Source organism: Dromiciops gliroides, chromosome 1 (genome assembly GCF_019393635.1).
Source record: "Dromiciops gliroides isolate mDroGli1 chromosome 1, mDroGli1.pri, whole genome shotgun sequence".
In the NCBI taxonomy this organism is placed as follows: Eukaryota; Metazoa; Chordata; class Mammalia; order Microbiotheria; family Microbiotheriidae; genus Dromiciops; species Dromiciops gliroides.
In genome coordinates, this window is record NC_057861.1 from 51,193,750 (window position 1) to 51,218,619 (window position 24,870).

General features: G+C 42.8%; 1 protein-coding gene across 2 annotated transcripts in view; it reads right to left on the bottom strand.

Moving 5' to 3' along the window:
* Positions 1-13,927, bottom strand: part of FKBP8 (FKBP prolyl isomerase 8) — a 36,548-nt gene extending 22,621 nt beyond the window's left edge. The window contains exons 1-2 of one of the 2 annotated variants that reach the window (XM_043976330.1): positions 13,799-13,927; positions 12,076-12,358 (exon numbers count right to left, since the gene is read on the bottom strand). In XM_043976330.1, coding sequence (XP_043832265.1) covers positions 12,076-12,343 — 268 coding nt within the window. In that variant the 5' untranslated portion in view covers positions 12,344-12,358; positions 13,799-13,927. Of the gene's footprint in view, positions 1-12,075; positions 12,359-13,091; positions 13,234-13,798 lie in introns of those variants that run through there. The other variant, XM_043976329.1, reaches the window with a different exon arrangement.
* Between the last annotated feature and the right edge of the window lie 10,943 nt (positions 13,928-24,870).

Here is a 24,870-nt window from a genome sequence, read left to right on the forward strand (position 1 = left end):
ATGTCCAGCACATTTGTTGTTCAGTCATTTCCGTCGTGCCTGACTCTCCTTGACCCCATTTGGGGTTTTCTTGGCAGAGATACTGGAGTGGTTTGCCATTTCCTTTCGCAGCTCATTTTACAGATGAGAAAACTGAAGCAAACAAGATTAAGTGACTTGCCCAGCGTCACACAGCTATTAAACATCTGAGGCCAGATTTGAACTCAGGTCTTCCTGACTCCAGGCCCAGTGCTCTATCTATTGTGCCACCTAGCTTCCCTTCAGTAGGTTTTTAATAAACCTACTACTGACTTACTGACTCCTTAATTCTCTTTTTCCTGAAGTATGAATTACAACCTCCCAGGAAGAAGTGATGTTATAATCATTACCACCACCACCAGAATTTAGAAAGTGCATTAAAGTCTGCAAAGTACTTTACATTAATTATGTAAATGTAAGAATATCTATCCCTAGTATGTACAAGAACCTATACCGAGGTTCCCTCCATTCTGGTGGAACCGTGAACTACTTTAGGTGATTTGGAACTCCACCCAAAGTCCCTAAATTATGCATGTCCTTTGACCCCGCTATGCCACTCACAGGCCCATACTTCAAAGCAGAGGAAAAATTCTGGAAAATGACCCATCTGTACAAAATGTTTTATAGTAACCATTTTTATAGTGGCAAAGAACTGGAAACAAAGGGCAGTACCTGTGTACTGGAAAATGGCTAGACTCATTACTGCATATGAAAGTAAAAGAATGTTCTTGTGTCATAAGAAATGACAAAATGGACAGTTTCCAAAGGAAACTGGGAGGACCACTATGAACTAATGCAGAGTCACATGAGAATTAGGAGAACAATTTTTAGAATGACATCATAGAGAAAACCAACTTTGAAATAACAATGGGGCAACTAGGTGGAGCAGTGGATGAAGCACCAGCCCTGGATTCAGGAGGACCTGAGTTCAAATCTGATCTCAAACACTTGACACTTACTAGCTGTGTGACCCTAGGCAAGTCACTTAACCCTCATTGCCCTGAAAAAAAAAACAACAATAACTACCATTTATATAGTGCTTACTATTTGCTAGGCATTATACTAAGTACTTTACAATTATTATCTCATTTGATCCCAACAACCTTGGGAGGTAAGTGCTCTATTTATCTCCATCTAAAAAGACTTGAGGACTCTGGTCAAAGCAATGTTCAACCATGAATCCCAGGGACTGATGATGGACCACACTGCCTACCTCCTGTCTGAAAGGGGATGGACTTAAAATGAAGAATGAGGCCTATGTTTTTGGACATGGGCCATGTGGGGATGCATTTTAATGGCCTAAAAAATATGTTATGAAGATTTAATTTGTTTATTGTTCAACCGGGAAGAAGGGAAAGTGGGAGAGAAATAATAAATGCACATAAATAAAACCTTCCACCACCACCCCTCCCGCCCCAACCCAAACCAAGGTTCCCATCCACCACCTCATGAGTTCTCTAAAGCTCTATTGGTGGAGCATAACTTATGGTAGGCTCTATCAAACTGGAAAAAAAGTAAGGTCTCAGTAAGACTCCCTGCCTGAACCAGATTGAAATGAAATTGGGAAATGTTTAACAAAATAAGTAAAAACACAACAGAACATTAATTTGTGGTTTTCTCAGTAGGCAGCCTGTGGGGATTTGTTTCTATTTGAGTTTGACACCACTACACTAATCTTGAGGTCCTTGTCTATTAACCAAGGAACGAGGGACATTAAACCCTGTTAATCTGGACATTCTCAATATAAATAAAACCAAAAGACAAAAGGAAATTGCAGCTAAATGGGAGGGACAGCTAAAAGAGGCAGATAAATGGCTTGGCTGTCTCCGTGGATCATCTCCTACTGCAGTGTTCATAAGAAGCATTTACAAAAATACCACCACGAGGATAATTACAACTTACACATCAATATTTGTGCAGAGGATAAAGTGATAGAGAAACTGTATGTACAACTTGCTAAAACTATCTTTAAAAAAAACCAACAGGTGTTTTAATACTTATCAACACCAATGCAAAGGTATGTATAGGAAAGGCAAGGGAAAAACACATTGGAAAACATGGTTTCCGAGTAATAAACAATCCAGAGGCCTGAAAACTACACAGAAGCCTCATGATTATACAGATTTTTCAAAAAGGGAATTGGGGGGCATTAGACATGGCAAGCACCAAATGACATCTCCAAAAACAAAATTCATTCTATATTACCAACAGGCAAGAAAGAAACAATGAGTTCACAGTTTGGGAGCTATTTCGGAGTCAGCTGTCCAAATAGAGTCAGATCACTGATTTGTTAGAGGAAAGATAAAAATCATATCAAATTAGAGAAAAAAATAATAAAATGGGATGACATGGCACGCAACTGAGGCAATTCTAACCTGACATATTTAAATAAGTTACTGATGCCCCCAAAATGGGAAATGGATAGGAAAACCTACATGGACACAGATGATCACTATTGCTTAAGAAAATTTAACCAATGTAAATGGTAACCACCACAAAAAAGAAACTAAAGGACCCTGGAAACCACCTCACCCAGTAAGTGTTTGACCTCTTTGCCAGGTAGAAGGATATGCAGGCGAGAGCCATACTGTTTTAAAATGTAAACTTCTTTATAAAAACTTAAGGAGGAAAAAACCAAAACTTAAGGAGGAGTACGAGATTATAAGCAGTATGTTGTCTCATAAGACACGGAAAAGTAGTGGAGGAAAAAAAAAAGCAAAGGTTACAGAAAACTTGATGTGGGAACCATCTAAGACAGATCATCCCTGTATCATGCAAGGATGAAACATGGAATAAAAGATAGAAAAAAAAAACATTTCTAAAACTTTCTCTATCAAATTCTTTTGGTGGGGCCCCCACCACTGGACTCCTAACATCAGAGTACTCAATGAACTATAAGGGGATGAAGAAATGGTGCCAAAAGAAAATTAAGATGAAAAGAGGAGCTGGGCTAGACTAAGAATCCAGAGAAAAGGTTGATGTTGGTGGCAACATGACTTTGAGGACATTGAGGGATCAGTTCTTTAGATAATTAAGAGAGTGGAGGCTAATGAACATTTAGGGGTGGGGGAAATCACAGGGCTTGTTTGTACTTTAAAAAGGTTATTGAAAAGATATCTAGGGGGCAGCTAGGTGGCGCAGTGGATAAAGTACCAGCCCTGGAGTCAGGAGTACCTGGGTTCAAATTCGGCCTCAGACACTTGACACTTACTAGCTGTGTGACCCTGGGCAAGTCACTTAACCCCCATGGCCCCGGCCCCCCCCCCCCCGAAAAGAAAAAAGAAACGATATCTACTGCTTTATCTGTGTAAAACTCTTAGGGGACGCATCTTCACATAGAGAGGAATCATTGATGAAGGCATGAAAGGGAACAGACTGGCTTTCACGAATCTATGTTCTATAGCAGACCACATCTTTACCATCACAGAACTGACTAACAGGTGTAGAAAACACGAGATCCTACTGGGCTTTTTATTTATTGACAATCAAAAAGAAAAGGGAGCCATGTGTGGTATTTTATACTGAGGACTGACCTCAGAGTCATGAAGATGAGAGTTCAAATCTTACTGCTGAAAACATACTGGCTATGTGACCTTGAGCTGGTTACTTACTCCCTGAGTGGCCCAAGCAATTTTCTAAGACTCCAGGTTGTGAAGCAGGTACAAATCTGCCCTGGTTGAGAGTTCCATATGCCAATGAAATTGCAGATCTAGTCCTCCCTCCCCTTCCCTCTCCCCCAAACAAAACAAAACGTCCATTTGATTTGGTAAGGCAACACGGAAGGTAAAATCACATGCAGTTCCTCTAAAGATGTCACAACACCATTAGCTTTGTCCAATGACTTCTGATTACTACTATCTATCAAGGGAGGTATAAAGCAGGGAGACCTGTGCTTGCCATAAACATGAAGGACAGTCAAAATAGAGTTTTATTTAGAGAGGAATTACCCATAGATTAGAGATTCTCAACCTGGGGTCCCATGAATTTTTTTGTATTTTGATGACTACATTTCAAAAGAATTGGTTCATTTTGAAACCCTATTGTTTTATTTGTATGCATTTAACAGCACCATTGTGAGAGGACCCCACAGGCCTAAGCCAGACTGACTACCAAAGGGGTAGGACTCAAAAAATGTTCACCACCACCCCCCATATAAACGGTGAAGTGCTTCTGCTTATGGATGGCAGTTGAATAACAGTGTCCAGCCCCAAAACTTTGCAAAGTGTCCTAAATGAGATGCATCATCACTCAAAAGTGTTTGGCCTAACAATCCTCACGGGTAAAATCACACAGGTGAAGAATACTTACTATGCAGAGCATGAGAAACCAAGGTACAGACAAGGAGCAAATTAACTAGTATGTAGCAGTAGACTTCCAGGGAGGGTGCTTCAGGAGCTGGGCACAAAGGAGGAGGGGAAAAGAGGGGATTTGCCTTTGGGATGCGTCAGTAACCCCAAGCTTCTCCCAAAATGAAAGCCCATCTCTTTCACATCCAATGTCTTTTGGTGATGTCGTGTGGCTGCTGCTCATAGAACACCAGCCTACACAGAATTAAACCTGCAGGGTGCCACTAAGAGCAGCAGATGAGGACATGGCAGGCTGGAGTCTGCAGCAACATTCTGCCATTCTCCCCAGTTTCCCTCAGAAACAACATTAAGTCAAGCCTTTAAATGGATTCTGGAGCTACAAGAACCTACACAAAGACAGAGAGACACAATCTTCCAACTTGAGATAATTTAGAAGACTTCAGGAAAAGTCTGTCTCACTTGGGTGAAAGGGGAACGCAGCGCAGCTCAGTGCAGCACAGCAGGGAGAGGGTCTGGGCAAGTTAACAGGAGGCTCTTGGCCACAGCACAGATCAGCAACTTAGGCCTCTTGGTCCTAGCTCAGCAGGCTGGTGGTGCAGCAGGCCAGTTGTGAGACCACCCAGCTCTGGCTGAGAGGGCAAACTGCCAACTAGAGAACCACCCACAGGACAGGCACAAGTAGGCCAAGCCATCCCAGTTCAGGAAGCAAGCGCAGGGCAGTGAAGAATCTGAAAGCCAGAGGCCTCAGAGCAGAAAGCCAGTGACCAGGCCCCTGGTCCCCAACACAAGAAGCTTGCAACAGTGGCCCCTGTGCCATAGGAGCAGAATTCAACTTTAAAAGTAAAAAAATAGGCGACAATATGAGTAAGAAACAGAAAAGGACCCTTACCATTGAGAGCTTCTCTAGTGACAAGGAAGACCAAAAGACAAACTCAGATGAGGACAATATTGGCAAAATGCCTTACATCTGAAGCCTCAAGGGGGAAGATAAATTGGTCTCAAGACCAAAAAGTCTTCTTGGAAGAGCTCAAAAAGGAATTTTAAAATCAAATAAGAGAGGAGCAGCTAGGTGGCACAGTGGATAGAGCACCGGCCCTGGAGTCAGGAGTACCTGAGTTCAAATCCAGCCTCAGACATTTGACACTTACTAGCTGTGTGACCCTGGGCAAGTCAGTTAACCCCAATTGCCTCAACAACAACAACAACAAAATCAAATAAGAGAGATAGAAGGAAAAGAAATGAGAAAAATGAGAGTTATGCAAGAAAATTATGAAAAAAAGAGTCAACATAATGCAGAAATATGTTTAATGTGACTGCACATATATAACCTATATCAGACTGCTTTCCATCTTGGGGAGGAGGGAGGGAAGGGAGGGTAGGAGAAAAGTTTGAAACTAAAAATCCAATGAAAACAAATCTTGAAAATGAAAACTATTCTCACATGTGTAAGATATAATGTTAACAGCCAAAGGTCCCAACCAGAGATTAATCTAGACTGATTGAATTAAGTGAGACTGACTGATTCTGCTGATTAACTCACTTAAAGTTGACTTGATTAAAACCACACCTGCCTGACTCCCAAGAGGGAGTGTTCTCAGAGGCTGTGGACCATGACATCAATACAAGACCACCCTCAAGTCCAGTGAACCAATGGATTTGGATGACGCTAACCAATCAGCTTGAAGCAGTGTGTAAGGACCGCCTCTCCTCCAGACCTATAAAAAGCTTCCACATGCAGTTTGCTAGAGCAGTTCCTGGCTGAAGCAAGCTCCTGGTGGAGAACTTGAGGAAAAACCAGACCAGGCTGGAACTCTAGGCTGGATAGGCCTTTTCTTAACTTTCTGACCCAGTTGTTCTCTTTTTACTAATACCTGGTATGCTTTAATAAATGCTTAATGCCCAAAGACTAATGCTAAAGCTTCTAATTTAAGGCAACCACACATTTAGTTTTAAACGTCACACATGTAACTGGAAAATAATAAAATACTTTTATTTAAAAAAAAAAGAAAAAGAAAAAAGAGTCGACAGGTTGGAAAAGGAAGCACAAAAATTGACTGAAGAAAATAGTTCCTTAAAAAATACAATTAGGCAAATAGGGGGGAAAATTGGCTAAATGGAAAAGGAGGTGCAAAAGCTTATTGAAGAAAATAATGCCTTAAAAATTAGAATTGGGGGGCACCTAGGTGGCACAGTGGATAGAGCACTGGCCCTGGATTCAAGAGGACCTGAGTTCAAACCCGGCCTCAGACACTTGACACTTACTAGCTGTGTGACCCTGGGCAAGTCACTTAACCCCAATTGCCTCATGAAAAAAAAAATTAGAATTGGGCAGATGGAAGCTAATGATTCTGAGACACCAAGAATCACTCAAACAGAATCAAAAGAATGAAAAAAAAAAAAAAGAAAATGTGAAATACCTCATTGTAAAAACTCATATAAAAAGTAACAGCAGAAAGATACATGACCAGGCTAGAAGCTAGGCCCGTTGGGGATGAAGACTAAAAGATAAAGGATGAGGTAGTTAGAGGAAGGTCCCATGGATGGGTTTCCATCTGTAGCACTAGGAGTACCCGCATCTATGAGATCCCAGGTGAGCCATCAAAGTGTACAGAAGAGGGGAGAGATGGAGCCAAGATGGTGGAGGAGCAGGAAGACGTCTGAGGGGTTCCCTCCTGTTATCTCCTCCAAACAGGTCTGGGAAACAAGTCAGATTGAATGCTGGTTGAGAAATCCAAGGGGAAAAAAATCACGCTAAGCCATTTTTCCAGCCCAGGTTAGCACACAAAGAGAGAGGCAGGAAACAGGCAGAGAGGTCTAAGGACACTGGGGATTGGGGCCTAACCAGGGAGGCCTCATGGAGCACGGCAGCCCAGGGAGAATGTGTGCACCAGGGCAAGAAGAGGTCTAAGATCCAGAAGAAATGAGCCTAAACTACCTGCTGCTCACTTTCAAGCTCTGGGTCATAGATTCAGGACTGATGGAGGAGTCCTGTACCTAGGGAGGTCCCAGGCTGTGCACCAGTAACAAGCAAGGAGCAAGCAGCAGCAGCAGCAGTAGCTATGTGACTGACCCCAGGAGGACTTCAAGGTCTCAGTTCATGTCTCAACAGAATAACCAGGGCAGGAATCTCAGGCCAAAGTCCACTGGGCTGACAGTGACTGAGTCCAGCAGCAGTCGGCTAGAGTTCCAAACAGAGGCAAAGCCACTGGCCTGTTGCTCAGAATGAAACCCAAGTTAGGAGATTGTGGAGCTTGGGCCAGGAAGATGGCGATCATACTCAGTTTAGGACCCTTGAAAGTTTACAAGTCCTAGCCTGAGCTGTCCCTGAGATCACACAATATTCAATACTCCAAGAAAGCAGCAAAAACAATTAAAACAACTCTGAGGTACCACCTTACACCTATCAGATTGGCTAATATGACAAAAAAGGAAAATGATAAATGTTGGAGAAAATGTGGGAAAATTGGAACACTAATGCATTGTTGGTGGAATTGTAAACTGATCTAATCATTCTGGAGAGCAATTTGGAACTATGCCCAAAGGGCTATGGGGCTGTGCATGCCCTTTGACCCAGAAATACCACTACTAGGTCTGTATCCCAAAGAGATCATAAAAAAGGGAAAAGGCGGGGCAGCTAGGTGGCACAATGGATAAAGCACCTGAGTTCAAATCTGGCCTCAAACACTTGACACTTACTAGCTGTACGACCTTGGGCAAGTCACTTAACCCTCACTGCCCCCCCAAAAAACACAAAACACACCAAAAAAAAACCCCAACAACAACAAAAAGGGAAAAGGACCCACATATACAAAAATATTTATAGCAGCTCTCTTTGTTGTGGCAAAGAACTGGAAATCGAGGAGATGCTCATCAACTGGAGAATGGCTGAACAAGTTGTGGTATATGAATGTAATGGAATACTATTGTGCTATGAGAAATAATGAGCAGGCAGAATTCAGAAAAACCTGGACTTACATGCACTGATGTTGAGTGAAGTGAGCAGAGCCAATGGAACATTGTACATGGTAACAGCAACACCATGTGATAATCAACTGTTGATAGACTTAGCACTTCTCAGTGATACAATGATCCAAGACAATTCCAAAGGATTCATGATGGAAAATGCTCTCCACATCCATAAAAAGAACTGTGGAGTCTGAATGAAGATTGAGGCATACTATTTTCATTTTTTTGTTTTTTTATTTCTTGTGGTTTTTCCTTTTGTTCTGATTCTTCTTTCACAACATGACTAATGTGGAAATTTTTTAAAAAATCAGCAAAAGCAGGACCAGACTAGACATTCTTTCCAGAAGTGTGCATAATATGGCTCTGACATCAAGCCTGAAGTTAGGAAGTAGGCTGTAAGAATGAACAAACAAACAAAAAGAATCCCACCATGAAAGCTATCATGGTGATGAGGTCATGCAAGCCATAAACCAAGAAGAGGATGTCTCCAAAACATTTACAAGCAAAGCCTCAAAGGAAAATGCAGCTTAAGCAAAATTTCACCTAGAATTCCTGGAAGAGATGGAGCAAGAATTTTTAAAATGCTTTTATAAATCAAATGAGAGGGCTGGAGGAAAAAAAGTTGGAAAGAAATGAGAACTATGTTTAAAAGAATTGGACGGGTAATTAGGAGGCTTGGCACAATATGTACAAAATCTGGCCCAAGAAACAAACTCTCTGAAAATTACAAGGGACCAAATAAAAGCTCATAACTTCATGAAACAACAAGAAATATTAAAACAAAGTCAGAAGACTGAAAAAAAGAAGAAAATATAAGGTATGTCATAGCAAAAATAGCTGACCTCAAAAACTGATTAAGGAGGTATGATAATTTAAGAAGTAGTGGACCCCCCCACCCCCACCCCCCACTCCCCAAAAGCCTAATCTTTTAGAATCAGAGGGCCAAGTGGAAACAGAAAGAATCCATGAGTCACCCCCTGAAAGAAACCCCAAAATGAAAACTTCCAGGAACATCACAGCCAAAATCTAGAGCTTCCATTTCACAGAAAACATACTGCAAGCAACTAGAAAGAAAGAATTCAAGTCCTGAGGAAATTCAAGTATAGTCAGTATCACACAGGATTTAGCAGCCACCACAGAAAGAAACAGAGAGCTCAGAATACAATATTCATATAAAAGTTGAGTATAATCTTATAAGGGGGAAAAAATGGATCTGTAATGAAATAGAGTACTTTCAAGCATTCTTTTTTCTTTTTTTTTTTTGCAGGGCAATGAGGATTAAGTGACTTGCCCAGAGTCACACAGCTAGTAAGTGTCAAATGTGTGAGGCCGGATTTGAACTCAGATCCTCCTGAATTCAGGGCTGGTGCTTTATCCACTGCGCCATCAAGCATTCTTGATGAAAAGACCAGAACTGTGTAGAAATTCTGAAGAGCAAACACAGGAGTCAAGAGAAACACAAAAAGGTAAACATGAACAAACAAACATTAAGAACAAAACAAGGATAAACTGCTTATATTCTGATATGGGATGATGATACCCATGTCCCCTCAGAACCCTATCATAATCTGGGGACAGAGAGGAAGTCTAATTAGACAGAGGGCCTGAGAATAGTTCTTTTATGTCTTAATGATCTTAAAAGAAGAAAGAGGGGCAGCTAGGTGTCAAAGTGGATAGAGCACCGGCCCTGGAGTCAGGAGTACCTGAGTTCAAATCCGGCCTCAGACACTTAATACTTACTAGCTGTGTGACCCTGGGCAAGTCACTTAACCCCAATTGCCTCACTAACAAAAAAAAAAAAAGAAGAAGAAAGAAAAGGGAGGGAAGAGTACAACTGGAGAGAAAGGAGAGTTAGGGGAAATTATCTTACATATACTCAAGGTGTGCAAGTAGAAGTCTGTACAAACAAGAAAGAAAGGGGTAGGGGGAGCCAAAGACATCTAAACCTCACTTTTATCTAAACTGATTAAAGGAGAGAAGAATACATAATACAGGGGCAGCTAGGTGGCACAATGGATAGAGCACCGGCCCTGGATTCAGGAGGACCTGAGTTCAAATCCAGCCTCAGACACTTAACACTTAACTAGCTGTGTGACCCTGGGCAAGTCACTCAACCCCAATTGCCTCACCAAAAAAAAAAAAAAAAAGAATACATAATACACATGAAGGGAAAGAGGGAAATTAGAGGGAGGGTAAATTAAGGGAGGGATCAGTCCTAAGCAAAACAAACTCTACCTAGAAATATACAAAAATATTTACAGCAGCAATATTTCCAGTGACAAATAATTGGAAACTGAGGGAAGGTACACATTAATTTGGAGAATGCCTGAACAAATTATGGTATAAAGATGTGATAGAATAATATTGTTCTGTAAGAAAAGATGAAGGTGATGGTTTCAAAAAACCTGGAAGACTTGTATGAATTGATGATGAAGAGTGAAGTGAGCAGAACCAAAAAACAATGTATATCATAACAACAATATTGTGAAAAACAACCAACTCTGATCAATGGACCAATGACCAGACTTCAGAGAAGTCATGAAAAAACTTACTCTGGATCCACATCCAAATACAGAGGTGAAGGACTAAATGCAGATTGTGGCATATTTTTTTTGGACATGGCCAATGCAGAAATCTGTTTTGCTTGATCACACATGCTTGTAACAGGAGTTTTGTTTTTCTTTCTTTCTCAACTGGGAGGAACAAGAGGTGGGAGTGAAGGCAGATTTTTTTCTGATTGAAAAAGAAATATTTTTAAAGACATAGAAATATTTAGAAGAAACTGAGGGTCAGGAAGATTGAATGACTTGTCCATGATCACAAAAATAATACAGTGACTTAAACTTGAGTGTTCTCAATTCCAATTCAATCAATTCTCCATTCAATTAATAAACTTTTATTAAGTATCTATAATGTGTCAGGCACTGTGCTTAGTACCAGGGATACAAAAAGAGGCAAAAGACAGTCCCTGTTCTTGAGGAGACTGCAAGTGCAGCTCCCTACCTCCCTCTCTCCCTCATTGAACAATGATGATGTACTCTTATTTTGTACTTATCACATTCTGATTTGTATTTTTATGAACTGTAAGCTCTATGACAGTAGAGACCATCTCTCACTCAAGCTAAGGTGGGGGGCAGCTAGGTGGCACAGGAGGACCTGAGTTCAAGTCTGGCCTCAGACACTTGACACTTAGTAGCTGTGTGACCCTGGGCAAGTCATTTAACCCTCATTGCCCAGGGGGGGAAAAAAAACAAGCTAAGGTGGCACAGTGGATGGAGCACTGAACCTAGATTCAGGAAGACCTGAGCTCAAATTGTCTCAGACACTTATTAGCAGTGTGACTGTAGACAAGTCACTTAACATCTGCCTGCCTCCATTTCCATATCTGTAATATGGGGTAATAACAGTATCTACTTCCCAGGGTATAGTGAGAATCAAATGAGAGGTTTATAAAGCGTTATATAAATGCTAGCTATTATTATTATTATCATTCTAATTTCCACTCTCTTCTTTCAACTAAGGAACCATACACACCTTACCCCAACCAGTAATGCTTTAATTTGTCTTGCACATAATGTATACACTCATTTTTGTCTCTGTAATACTCAGCACCTAATACAATGCCAGGTACATAGGAAGCACTTAATAAGTGCCTGTTGAATGACCATGAACACTTAATAAATGTTTGTTGTACAGATGAATGAAATCACCCATGCCCATCCTCAGACCCAGCCCTAACCCACCCCCCCCCCCGCCCCAAGACTGGAAGTTCCAAGTCCCTTACCCAATATATCCATCCACTCCTGGAGGGGGGGTGCATTCCCTGTCTCTTCAGATGTTACAGGCTGAGGTTCAGTGGGTTCCTCATTTTGGGATGCTCCCAGATCCTCCAAGGGGGGCAGCTCACTCAGGTCATCATCATCTTCCTCCTCTTCATCTTCAGTTCCATCTAGGACCTCAAAATCTTCACCCGCATCCAGCTGGGCAGCCCCGGAAGGTAGGGGAGAAACAGGGCCTGGTTCTGCAGTGGGGGGCGCAGCTTTGGAGGCCATGGTTCTTGAGGGATGCTGCCGGTGAGGGGCAGGGGTACAGAGAAAGAAGGGTAGCCCAGGGCCAACAAAGGAATAAAAAGAGCTTAGGTTGAGAGGGAACCAAGTTCAAATCCCATCCCTTTCAGCAGAACACAGTTGTCTCTATCCTTGAACTTTCCCTGGTTCAGAGAGGGAGTGCTACAGTAGAACCAAGTTCCTAATAGTAAGAGGAGAAAGGGCCTTAGAACACAGTATCAGAGCTGGGAGGGACCTCAGAGGAGGTAGAGGGGACATTGGACTTGGTCTCAGAAGAGCTGGATATGAAACCCAGCCCTGTCATTTGACCCTGGGCAAGTCTTACTCTACCTTCCTAGGACTCCATTTCCTCACCTGTCAAAATGAAGGAACTGGATTAGTTGGCCCCTAAGGTCCAGCTCTACCTTTCAGTGATCACAGAATCCCTGCCATTTTGTAGATTAAAAAAAAAAAAGCCAGGTGGGAAGAGGGAGAGGAATCTGTCCAAAGCCACAGAGTTGGCCAATCAGGCTGAGCTGGGAAAATGACCACAATTCTCCTGATGATCCCTCTAGGGCTCTTTCCACTAGACCATCCTGCCCACTCAAGCCTCATCATCTTCTCCAGCCCTCACCCTCATTACTGGAGGGCAAGAAGAAGAAAGGCTGCTTGGGGTCTGGGATGGGAATGGGGGGGGGGTAGGATATGGCCTTCAGAACATGTACTGACAGCATCTGACAGGTCAAACATTTACCAGATGAGATGACCTCTGCCAACATCTGTGCTGTGAGGGTTGGGGAGGGATGTCAGCAGGTATGGAGGTGGAGGGTGGGATAGAGGACACCCAGAAGCCCCTTCAACAGAGAGGCCTGAGGCTGGACCCTTGCTCCATGGAGTCAGGGGGAGAGTTTCCCTCTAGAGGGGGAAGTGATCATTGATCAGAGAACCTCCATCCAGTGTAGGGAGGGTCAAGGGCCCTGGGGTCCAATCCCAGCTCTGCCATTGACAACCAACCCACAGATGACCTTGGGCAAGTCATGTTCTGGGTCTCAGTCTCCTCCTCTGTGAAATGGGGGGAGGGGGGCAGTTGGACGAGCTGACTCTTGTAGTCCCTCCCATCTCTAAAACTGCGATCCTGTCCAGGGAAAGGGCTCTGTCCACGCCCCCCCTCCTACCCACCTGAACGGGTCCCTGTTCCTCCACCCCCAGCCCCTGGGACCCCCTACGGCCCACCCCGAGTGGATGGGGCAGGGCCGGGATGTCTGGGCCCCGGGGACAGATCTCGGCCTCCCCCTCCCCCGCGCGGCCAAGGGTGGCCCCAACGGCGAGGCCTTGGGCTCCCTCGGGGGTCCCCCGCCCCCATCCCGGCCCCCAGGCCGCGTTTCCAACCCTCGACCCGCTTCGAGCTCGAGCAGCCTCCCCGCTCCGGCCTCCCCGACCAGCCCGAGCCCCGGGAGTTACCGAGGTCCCAGCCCGGCTCCCCCGGGGACACGTGGTACCAGCTCGGGACCCCCGGGGTCCTGCGGGCCCCCCCACCCACCCAGCAGCAGCTGCTGCCGCTGCTGCTGCCGGGCCTCGGGAATCAGCTGCTCTGGGCCCGCCCTCTAAAGCGCTCTTTGGCTGGGCCGGCCAGGAAGGCTTCCCGGATTGGTTGGCTAGGGTATCGCTCTAGGCACGAGGACCCGCCTCCTTCCTGCTTTGGTTTCCAAGGTTTTTCAAGCTCTTAAAGGGACCGAGGCTAAATGTGTGGGTGCGGAGGTCACGTCCAAGGCCAGGGCCCGGAGGGTGGAGCCAGGGTACGTCCAGGACCCGGCTGGGGTCAACTCTCACCAGCTCTGGGAGTCAGCTGTTAAATTTACAACGAGAGCATGCACTCCTCAGAAGTGGGCAAACGCTACAAGTCGTCCCTTAGTTTATTGTTATGTTAATTGCTGAGGTCTAGAAATTGATAGAGAGCATGTTAATAACTCAAATTAAACTTAAGGGTGTTCTGCCTCAATTCCTCCCTTTCCCTTCCCCCTCCCCCTACAGAGCGCGTTGTTAAAAATTTACCTGCCCATCCCTTAACCGGTGTGAACCTCCTGAACTGACGGAAAGGAGAGCAGTGTGGCCCCAGGTAGTTAGCACCAGTGATTTCTGGATCCTTGGAGGCAAAGCTGTGCCCAATTTTGACACCCATCCTCTCTATTGCCTTAGTTTCCCCGTCTGCAAAACTCAGCTGACAAGAACATACAATGTGAAATTATATATGTATATATAAAATTTCATATCATAGGTATTCTGTAATTTTATTTCATACATCTAATTATTTGCCTAAATGACACATGTATGAAATATACATGTATGATATATATGCATACAAATGCATTTAATATATACAAATATAAGATATATAAACTATTTGAAATCTATCCTGATCATTTTTTGTTTTAAATGAAATTGGAAGATTCTCTAGAAACACAACAATAAGTGGAAAGGAAATAGGTTAAACTTGCTGAGGTCACCACCCCTCTTAGTCCCTTCCCCCACTTCCACTTGCGATAGACTAAAGATTAGACATTTAGAAGCAGACTTTCAACTCCATATAGTCCAACCTCCTCCTTTCACAGCCCTAGAGAAATGAAGTGAATTGATAAGGGTTGCAATGTATTTATATAATGAAGTTATCTGTGTTTGTGCACCACCAGGGCAAGAACCACTTGTCTGTTTTTCTTTTTCCTTCAATTAAAAAAAAAAAAGGTTCATTTGTGCTTTTTCCAGGACCATTCCTAGCTAGCAGGCCTGAGGGTCGGGGAGATGGTATTATCCTCTACTGTCTTCCTTTCTTTCCTTTTTTTTTTTTTGGTTGAAACAATTGGGGTTAAGTGACTTGCCCAGGGTCACACAGCTAGTAAGTGTTAAGTGTCTGAGGCCAGATTTGAACTCAGGTCCTCCTGACTCCAGAGCTGGTGTTCTATCCACTGCACCACCTAGCTGCCCCCATTTGTGCTTTTTTTAAAATATCAGAATGCAGGGCAGCTAGATGGTACAGTGGATAAAGCACCAGCCATGGATTCAGGAGGACCTGAGTTCAAATTTGACCAAAGACTCTTGACACTTACTAGCTGTGTGACCCTGGGCAAGTCACTTAACCTCCATCGCCCCCCAAAAACAAAAAACAAAAGAAAATTTAATGGACTCATTACTTATCTCACCCAGGTAATAAATGTTTATTATATTGGATTTTTTGGATTGGCTCCTAGAGATTGTGATGAATAAAATTATGTGCGATCGCCTATTAATTGTCCCAAGTGTTAGGGAATTTAGCTGGGATTTATATTTGTTACTTAGAAATTAGAGGCTACTGCACCAGTTTGGGGGCATTAAGCATTTATTAAAGCATATTAAATATTAATAAAGAGAGCACATGGCTCAGAAAGTTAAGGAGAGATAATGAGGAACCATACCGGGCTGCATTGGCTCTCACCAAGTTCCCAGGCCAAGATAGCGAGTCACTGTGTAAGCTTGCTGCGGGCCAGAGGAGAGCCCAGCCTTACACATTGCTCAAAGCTGATTGGCTATCATCATTCAAATCTATTGGTTTACTGCATCTGAGGGTGGTCCAGCCCAGTATGTGCTGATGTCAGAGTACAGAGCCCTCTGAGGGGCAAAAGCCTTCAGGTAGGTGTGGGTTTGTTTTTGTTTTTTTAGTGAGGCAATTGGGGTTAAGTGACTTGCCCAGGGTCACACAGCTAGTAAGTGTTAAATGTCTGAGGCCAGATTTGAACTCAGGTACTCCTGACTCCAGGGCTGGTGCTCTATCCACTGTGCCACCTAGCTGCCCCTAGGTAGGTGTGGTTTTAATCCCTATTCAGTCTAAGATCCAACCACATTTCCTTTGAAATTCTCCTGACTCTGGGCTGGCCCCAAGAAAGGTCTGGCCAGGCCCTCTGGGTCTCATAGAACCCCAAAACACCCTATTATTAATAATTTTCTCACAAGATGATAGGGAGACAGTGGAGTTTATTGAGTAGGGAAGTGATAATCAGGCCCCTGATTTAGGAAGATCAATTTGACAGCTGAGTGGAGGCAGGACTGGAGAGGGAAGAGACTTGAGATGGGCTGACCAACCGGCAGACTATAGTAACAATCCAAGGGGCAGCTAGGTGGTGCAGTGGATAGAGCACCAGCCCTGGATTCAGGAGGACCTGAGTTCAAATCCGGCCTCAGACACTTAACACTTACTAGCTGTGTGACCCTGGGCAAGTCACTTAACCCCAGTTGCCTCACTAAAAAAAAAAAAAAAAAGAATAACAATCCAGATGTGAAAGATGAGGGCCTGCACTGAGGTGGTGGCAATGTCAGAGGAGAGTTAGGGGGGCATATTCAAGAGATGTTACATAGGTTAAAAGAGCACAAGAAAAGAAAGTAAAGAAAGCCAATATGCAAGCTGACACCAACCACCACCTACAAAAACAACCCATGAGATTGGCCAGGATTATATCCATCTGTACTTACCATTCTTTACCTGTTATTAATCCCATCCCCCAAAAGGTGTGCATTTGAACTGGAACATAGCAGTACCCTCATAATCCTTGTTTCCTCGATCTTTTTAGACCTTCTTTACTGCCTGTAAGGCATGAATTTGTCCAGGCCAGATGTGAAGTTAGAGAATATGGTTTCAATACTATCTTTTTTGTTTTTTGTTTTTTGGGTTTTGGTGAGGCATTTGGGGTTAAGTGACTTGCCCAGGGTCACACAGCTAGTAAGTGTTAAGTGTCGGAGGCCGGATTTGAACTCAGGTACTCCTGAATCGAGGGCCGGTGCCTTATCCACTGTGCCATCTAGCTGCCCCTCAATACTATCTTTTCAAACTTACTACCTATGTGACTTTCCACAAATCATTTTCTCTCCTCTGGGCCTCAGGTTCCTCATCTACAAAATGAGGAAGTTGGATTGTACATAGTGACTGCAATATTGTACAATGAAGAACTGTGAATGACTGACAACGATCCAAGACAACCCCAAAGGTCACATGATGAAAAATGCTAGTTCCTTCTCGGCTCATTTTACAGATGAGGAAACTGAGACAAACAGGGTTAAAGGACTTGCCTAGGGTCACACAGCTAGTGTCTGAGGCTGGATTTGAACTCAAGAATCTTCCTCACTCCAGGTCCACTGCGCCGCCTAGCTGCTGTTCATATGTATCATCTGGATATTTACTGTTGGTGCTTTTAGTCACCCTTTCTCTAGGGTGGTTTCTCTTAGGATTCCTGAGCTCCTCACTGACTCTAGCCTAGTCCTCTTTGCCTATTATTGATTGAGGGGATTAACTGTACCTCAGATGACCTCACACATCCCTTCTACCTCTCTTTAAATTCTATGCAATTGGAATCAATGCTTTTTGTTTGTTTGCTTCACCCGGCGTCATTTCATATAAGTCTTCCCATAATTTATTTATTTATTTATTCATTTATTCATTCATTCATTCATTCATTCATTTATTTATTTGCTTATTTATTTATTTATTTTTGCGGGGCTATGGAGGTTAAGTGACTTGCCCAGGGTCACACAGCTAGTAAGTGTCAAGTGTCTGAGGCTGGATTTGAACTCAAGTACTCCTGACTCCAGGGCTGGTGCTTTATCCACTGCACCACCTAGCTGCCCCTCCCCATAATTTTTTGAATTTGTATGTCTTTTGTCTCCCTGCTTTATCACTGTTCATCCTTTCCCAAAAATGAATAGGTTTTCTCCTAACACCAGCTTTCTTTACTCTTCCTCACCTGTGGTTGAATATAAATGGGGGAAGTTACTGGGTCCATTACCTCATTACATGTCATGTAACCCTTTTACTCTTTCCTGACTGATTCTTCCCTACTCCCTGTAGCACCTGCTCCAAAACTCTTCTTTCTTTCAAACTACCACCTTACTCCTCCCTCTCAGTGGAAGCCCCCCCCCCTTCATTGAAAATACTGACTATGCCTTACCTTCTCAATCCCATACTTCAAATTCCATCTTTGCTTCCATTTCTGAGGGAAAGGTGGCCACTTTTCCTTGGCGAAGCCAACCTTTCTACTTATGGATTCAATTATATCCCCTCCCATCTTCTTTGGGAGTTTGCCCAGTAAGGCGCGCGTATGTGTGTGTGTGTGTGTGTGTGTGTGTGTGTATTGCCCATGTGTGTTTGGTGTGTCTACATAGGTCTGTCGAAATGGAGTTAAGTGTTAGGAGATATGAATAGATATCTCTTCCACCCCTCTCCCAAGGAGACTTATTCATATCAGCAAGAGGAAAGGAAATGAGGTTGAATTCCTTTGTTCTCCTCTAGCTGAAATAATTTTTAAATTCAGGCAGATTTTCCTAGTTGCTATCCATCCCTTAAAAGGGAAGGAGTGGGGGCGGCTAGGTGGCGCAGTGGATTAAGCACCGGCCCTGGATTCAGGAGTACCTGAGTTCAAATCTGGCCTCAGACACTTGACACTTACTAGCTGTGTGACCCTGGGCAAGTCACTTAACCCCAATTGCCTCACTAAAAGAAAAAAAAAAAAGGGGGAAGGAGTGCCCTAAGTTATATTTGAAAGCTTGACTCACTTCTCACCAGATGCTAGTTACAGAAAAGATCATCACGAATACTAAATAATGAGTAAAGTCATTTATCCAAACCAGTAGTAAACAGATATCAGAGAATTTGTACAAATTAGAATTTGCCAGGAAATACACAGAGGGAATAATTCTCCCACCATGAATAAGATATCTCAACTAAACCAGGAGAGTCCACCATTGCACCCAGAGGGAAATTTCCTGAAGTCTCTAATTGTGCCAAGTTAGAATCGTGACAGCTAGGTGGCACAGTGGATTGAAATCTGGGCCTGGAGTCAGGAAGACTCCTCTTCCTGAGTTCAAATCTGGCCTCAGACACTTTCTAACTGGGTGATCCTGGGCAAGTCACTGAACCCTTGTTTGCCTCAGTTTCTTCATCTGTAAAATGAGATGGAGAAGGAAATGGTGAACCACTCCAGTATCTCTGCCAAGAAAACCCCAAATAGGGTCACCAAGAGTCAGGCCTGACTGAAAATGGCTAAACAACAAAAAGAAATGGTGATGTGCTCAAATCACTAGTTTCTCTTTATGTAATCTTCTTCCTGGAGTCTTTTGCAGATACTCTTTGTAAAAAGTAATTCACACAGTCTCTGGCACATGGTAGGCTCTTTATAAATGCTTACTCCCTCCCCTCTGCTCCAGGGATTTCTTCCCAAAGAGAGTCTAGAACCAGGTGAGTCATGTCTCAGAGCCAGAAGGGCAGCTCTCCTCTCCCAAGATCTTGACAACTCTGCCCTTCATGCAGACATAAAGCATCAAGTAACCATTCTCTTGACCAGAGAGGAGAGTCTAATGAAAACATGGAGTCAGCATGCAAGCAAGCAAGTACAAGCAAGGTATATATAATGGATAAACTGGGGGTGGTCTAGGAGGGAAGGCACTGAGAATAAGGACAGGAAAAGGTTTCTTGTAGAAGGTCCAACTTTAGCTGAGATGCACAGGAAGCCAGGGAAATCAGGAGGTAGACATGAAGCAGGAGAAAATTCTTGGTATGAGACGCAGCCAGTGAAAATACTTGGAATCATGAGATGGGAGTAGTGTGCTTGAGGAACAGCAAGGAAGCCAGTGTCACTGGGTCCCAGAGGACACCGAGGGGAGTAAGGTATAAGAAGATTGGAAAAATAAGGAGGGGAGAGGTTATGAAGGGATTTAAAAGCCGATCACAGAGTGTGTTTGTCCCTGGAGGTGATGGGAGCCACTGGAGTTTATTGAGTGGAATAATGGTGGGAAGGAGGGTGGTGGCACACCCTATTGAGTCAGGAGTGGTCAGATTTGTGCTCCAGGTGGGTCACTTTGGTAGCTTAGTAGAAGACAGACTAGAGTAGGGAGAGATTTGAAATAGGGAGACCAACCAGAAGGCAATGTTTGAAGGGGGAGGAAGTGAGAGCCTGCACCACAGTGACATCAGTGACAGAGGAAAGGCATTTTGAAGGTAGAAATGATTAGATTCCACAACTGATTGAATATGGGGATTGAGGAGTCATGGAAGATGCCTCCCATGGAAGTGGACAAGCACCCTAGTCCCTTGCTCAATAGACATAAAGAACTTCTTTGATTAATTCCTAGTGACCGAGGCTGCCTACAAGATGTTTGTCGACTGAGAGTTAGGAATGAGATATTTACTATTTGTACGGAGCTTCTGGCCCCTCTATGATCTTTATCAGAGCTTCTTAAACTTTTTCTACTTGCAACCCCTTTCTGTCCAAGAAATTTTTACACAACCCCAGGTATATAGGTATATAAAATAGATATATCAGGTATATAGGTATATAGGTATATAAAATAGATATATATAGGTATATAAATAGGTATATAAAATAGGTATATCACTTTTTACTGTTGCCAAAATTTTCATGATCCTCACATTCAGACATTCTACCCCATACGGGGTCGAGACCCACAGTTTAAGAAGTTTTGATCTATAAGAGTGAAAATAGTTCACCCATTTTATTCCTTTTCCCCCATACCTTCTTGGACATGTAGACCAGACCACAGCACAGCAAAGAATTGTGTGGGGGAAGAGTTGAATTCTTCTTCCCTTTATGTAAGAGGCAGAAAAGAAACATTTGTGTAAGAAAAATGATAAATATCAACTTTAGTCAGTTGACAATAAACATTTTTTTTGGTTGTGTTTTTTTGGGGGGAGCAATGGGGGTTAAGTGACTTGCCCAGGGTCACACAGCTAGTATCAAGTGTCTGATACCGGATTTGAACTCAGGTCCTCCTGAATCTGGGGTCAGTGCTTTATCCACTGCACCACCTAGCTGTCCCCAGACAATAAACATTTTTAAAGCACTTTTATGCCTTCTCAAGGAGTGAGGAAGTGGGAGAGGAATAGAATATGGAACTCAAAATTTTTTTTTAAAGAATGTTAAAATTTTTGTTTGCATGTAACTGAGCAAAAAAAAAATTAAATGTTTAAAACATTGTTTATTATGAGCTTATGCTGCTGTACTAAGTGCAGGAGATACAAAAAGAGGCAAAATAACCCCTGCTCTCAAGGAGCTTACAATCTAATGTGAAGAAATCCAATCTCTGAGATAAATTGTGGAGAAGAGACACATACTGTTGTGAGGAACAAATAGAAAACTTCACCACCAATGAATGCACTGTGAGACTTATTTGAAGGCTATATAAGGACTGAAATAATGATGGTTCTAGGCCATTGTGGGTCCACCAGGTCATTTGCATGAGAGTTTTTTAGAGTTTTGAAGTTGGCAACTGAAAAAAAATATGAATCAATTAACTGTTTGGGGAAATATTATGGAAGTATTGCGTTATGACTACTGACATGACAGAAAGCTGAATTCTTTGAGTTTTATCTCATAAGGGAAAGATGAGTCACTGATCACTAAAAGTTTCTGAGTTGAGGCATTAGCATCTATTAAGAAGAAGCTATATACTAGCTGTGTGACCTTGGGCAAGTCACTTAACCCTCATTGCCCCAAGAAGAAGAAGAAGAAGAAGAAGAAGAAGAAGAAGAAGAAGAAGAAGAAGAAGAAGAAGAAGAAGAAGAAGAAGAAGAAGAAGAAGCAGCAATAGGAAAAGAGAAGAAGCAGGAGTCTAAGTTGAGTGCAAGCAAGGACACCAGAAGCTAGGGAAATATGAGAGGTTTCTAACTGTGACAGCTGACTCTTTAGCTGATTTTCTGGGAATTTGCTGATTGGAAGAGAGGCATTGCACTGCTGATTGTCTAGAGAAAAGCTGGAGCAGCTGCTGTAAGCCCATTGGATGAGAGTTGAATCCTGATGCAGTTTAAAGAACAGTGCTCCTAAAATGCAAGTAAAGGGAATAAAACTCAGGGGGTGATGACAGTGTTACATATTATTGTCTCTCCTGCTCTCTTTGGTTTGGGAGAGAGAAACAGAGGACGAAAGATAGGCTTTACATCTGTTCACCTATGAGCTGTGTTTTGCCATGAGAAGAAGCTTGGAGTTGATTGGACAAAGCAGGATCCTTTACTATTTTCGGATTTTAGGAGCTTTTCTGTATTCTTAAGGGAATTGCATGTCTATGAAAGAGCATAACACCTTCTTATCAGCACCCTGTTAAGGGTGGCTATGAGTGAAAAAGTTTTTCATTACCTCACCAGATGGAGAGCAGAGAGTAGTTTTATCCAGCAGGAGAATGGTAAGGACTAGAAGAGGAGCACCTAGAAGAGAAAGGGATTTGTGTGGCACAGATTGTTCCTCAAAGGACCAAGAACATCAAGGCCTGATTTGTGAGTTTTCCCAGGCGTGTGGGTTTCTCCACTTAGGTACTTTCATTAGGTTTCTATGTATGCCCAATCTTCCTTAGAGACATTATAGAGTCTGTCCATTCTCCCCTAGACAGTATTCATTAGTGGGAGAATGTAACCCAGGTTTATGTATTCATGGACTGTGATTATTCCTGTTTGACCTTCTAATGAGTGTTACAATTATTCCTCCTCTTGCCTACAATTGAGTAAATGTTAAGATTATTATTGCTTTTATCTTATAATATCACAAATTTCCACATTTAAGGGTTAATGTTATTTTGGTAATTGATTTTATGTAAATGGAAACACATGGGTGGGTGTGGGTTTCAGGAGCTGCAGGCATAAGTCAAGTGGGCTTATATTCCTATCAAACCAGGTTACTCCTAGGACCCATTAGACATGGCATACTTCTTTTGGAACCTTGAACATACCAGAATAAATTCAAATTAGGGTGAGAGAGTAATCCCAGAAAATAAGAGGGTTCATATCATGCATGGGCTACAACCACATGAGTAGAAAATTGTTGCTTACAGGAGAAACAGATGGTAAACAGCTTCGATTTGCTCAGGCAAGCCTGAGAGGGGAGTTTCTATACCTTCAATTTCTGCTTGCTTTATTTTTGGTCTTTCTAGTTCCTTTTCTGAATACAGATCAGAGACTAATGATCACGATACCTGCTTCCAGGTCCAGAGAGGTTTGGAGCATGAGTTCCAAGCTGGGGGTGGGAGAGGGGAGCCCTTTAGCAGGTCAGTGACTACTAGGGTGATACAGTGGAACAGCATTGAGCTTGTAGTCTAGAGGACCAAAGTTCAAATATGGTCTCAGACACTCGCTGTATGACCCTGGGCAAGTTACTCTACTGTTGTCTGCCTCAGTTTCCTCCTTGGAAAAATGGAGATCACAACAGCACCTACCTCCCAGGGTATTATCTCATCAAATGAGATAAAATTTTAAAAAATTTTAAAATTGCTTAGCCTAGTGCCTGTAGTAAGCACTTAATCAATGCTTATTTCTTTCCCTCCCTGACTGAGGGAACCCAGCTACTAAAGAGAGAGGTGGGGCTTTTTTTTCCCCTTACACTCTCTGACTTGTTATGCACCTTCATCTTCCCTTCCCCCCACAGCCTGAGGAGCATCACCTAAACTTTAGTTTTGACTCATGTCTGGGTGTCTCCAAAAAGGGGAATAGAAAGATATTCAACGTATGACTCAGATCAAATGGAGGACTGCTATTTATTTCCTCCACACAAGAAGAATTTCTAAAAACACAAAAGACTCACAAGCATGCATTGAATATGACAAAAACTTAAACATGAAGTAATTATGTAACTGTTACTAAGCTCTCCAGAGACCTTGATACTTATGTAACCTGGAGTTCAAGTCTGGAAGTTTTATATATAACACTCTTCTAATTGGTGGAGAGGAGGATGTGTCAACACTGCGTACTTGCACGAAGGTCAGAGTTGGTGTGAGGGCTTAGGAGAGGGGAATCATTCTTCTACCTTCATTTTTTTGGAGAGAAGATAATCAAGGATCCAGCCTCTTCCCAGGGAGAAACAGAGAGACAGAGAGAGAGAGAATGTAAAAAAAGTGGTAGAAATGGAAAGAAGCTAACATCTCAATGTGTCCCTGGTTTCCTACTTGCTTCCCTAGTGATTTTTGGGAAATTTTTTCTTGGGCAAAATCAGGGATTCCTAGTGGGAGATTCATTCACTCTGTGTTTTCTGATATATTTTTTATCAGTATAACTTCTCTGGTCATTGTTTGGATAAATGCCATTATATGCTATTCACTATTTGTGTTTGTGTGCTCTGTGTGTGTGTGTGTGTAACTAGCATTTGAAAGGGAGGAACCAAGTTTTTGGATATAAGCTCTACTACCCCTCTTCCTCTTTAATAATATAATAATAGCTACTATTTATATAGCACTATATATGCCAGACACTGTGCTAAACACTTTACAATTATCATCTCATTTGATCCTCACAACAGCCCTGGGAAGTAGGTATGGTTATTATAACCATTTTACAGATGAGGAAACTGAGGCAAGCAGAGGTTAAGTGATTTAAAGAGTCAGAGAGGTAATAAATGTTTGAGGCTGGATTTGAATTGGAGGTCTTCCTGGCAGCAGATCCAGTGCTCCATTAACTGTGCCACCTAGTACTAGGGAAGCAGTTTAAAGCTAAGAATGTAATCATTTCCCACAGATTAGCAACG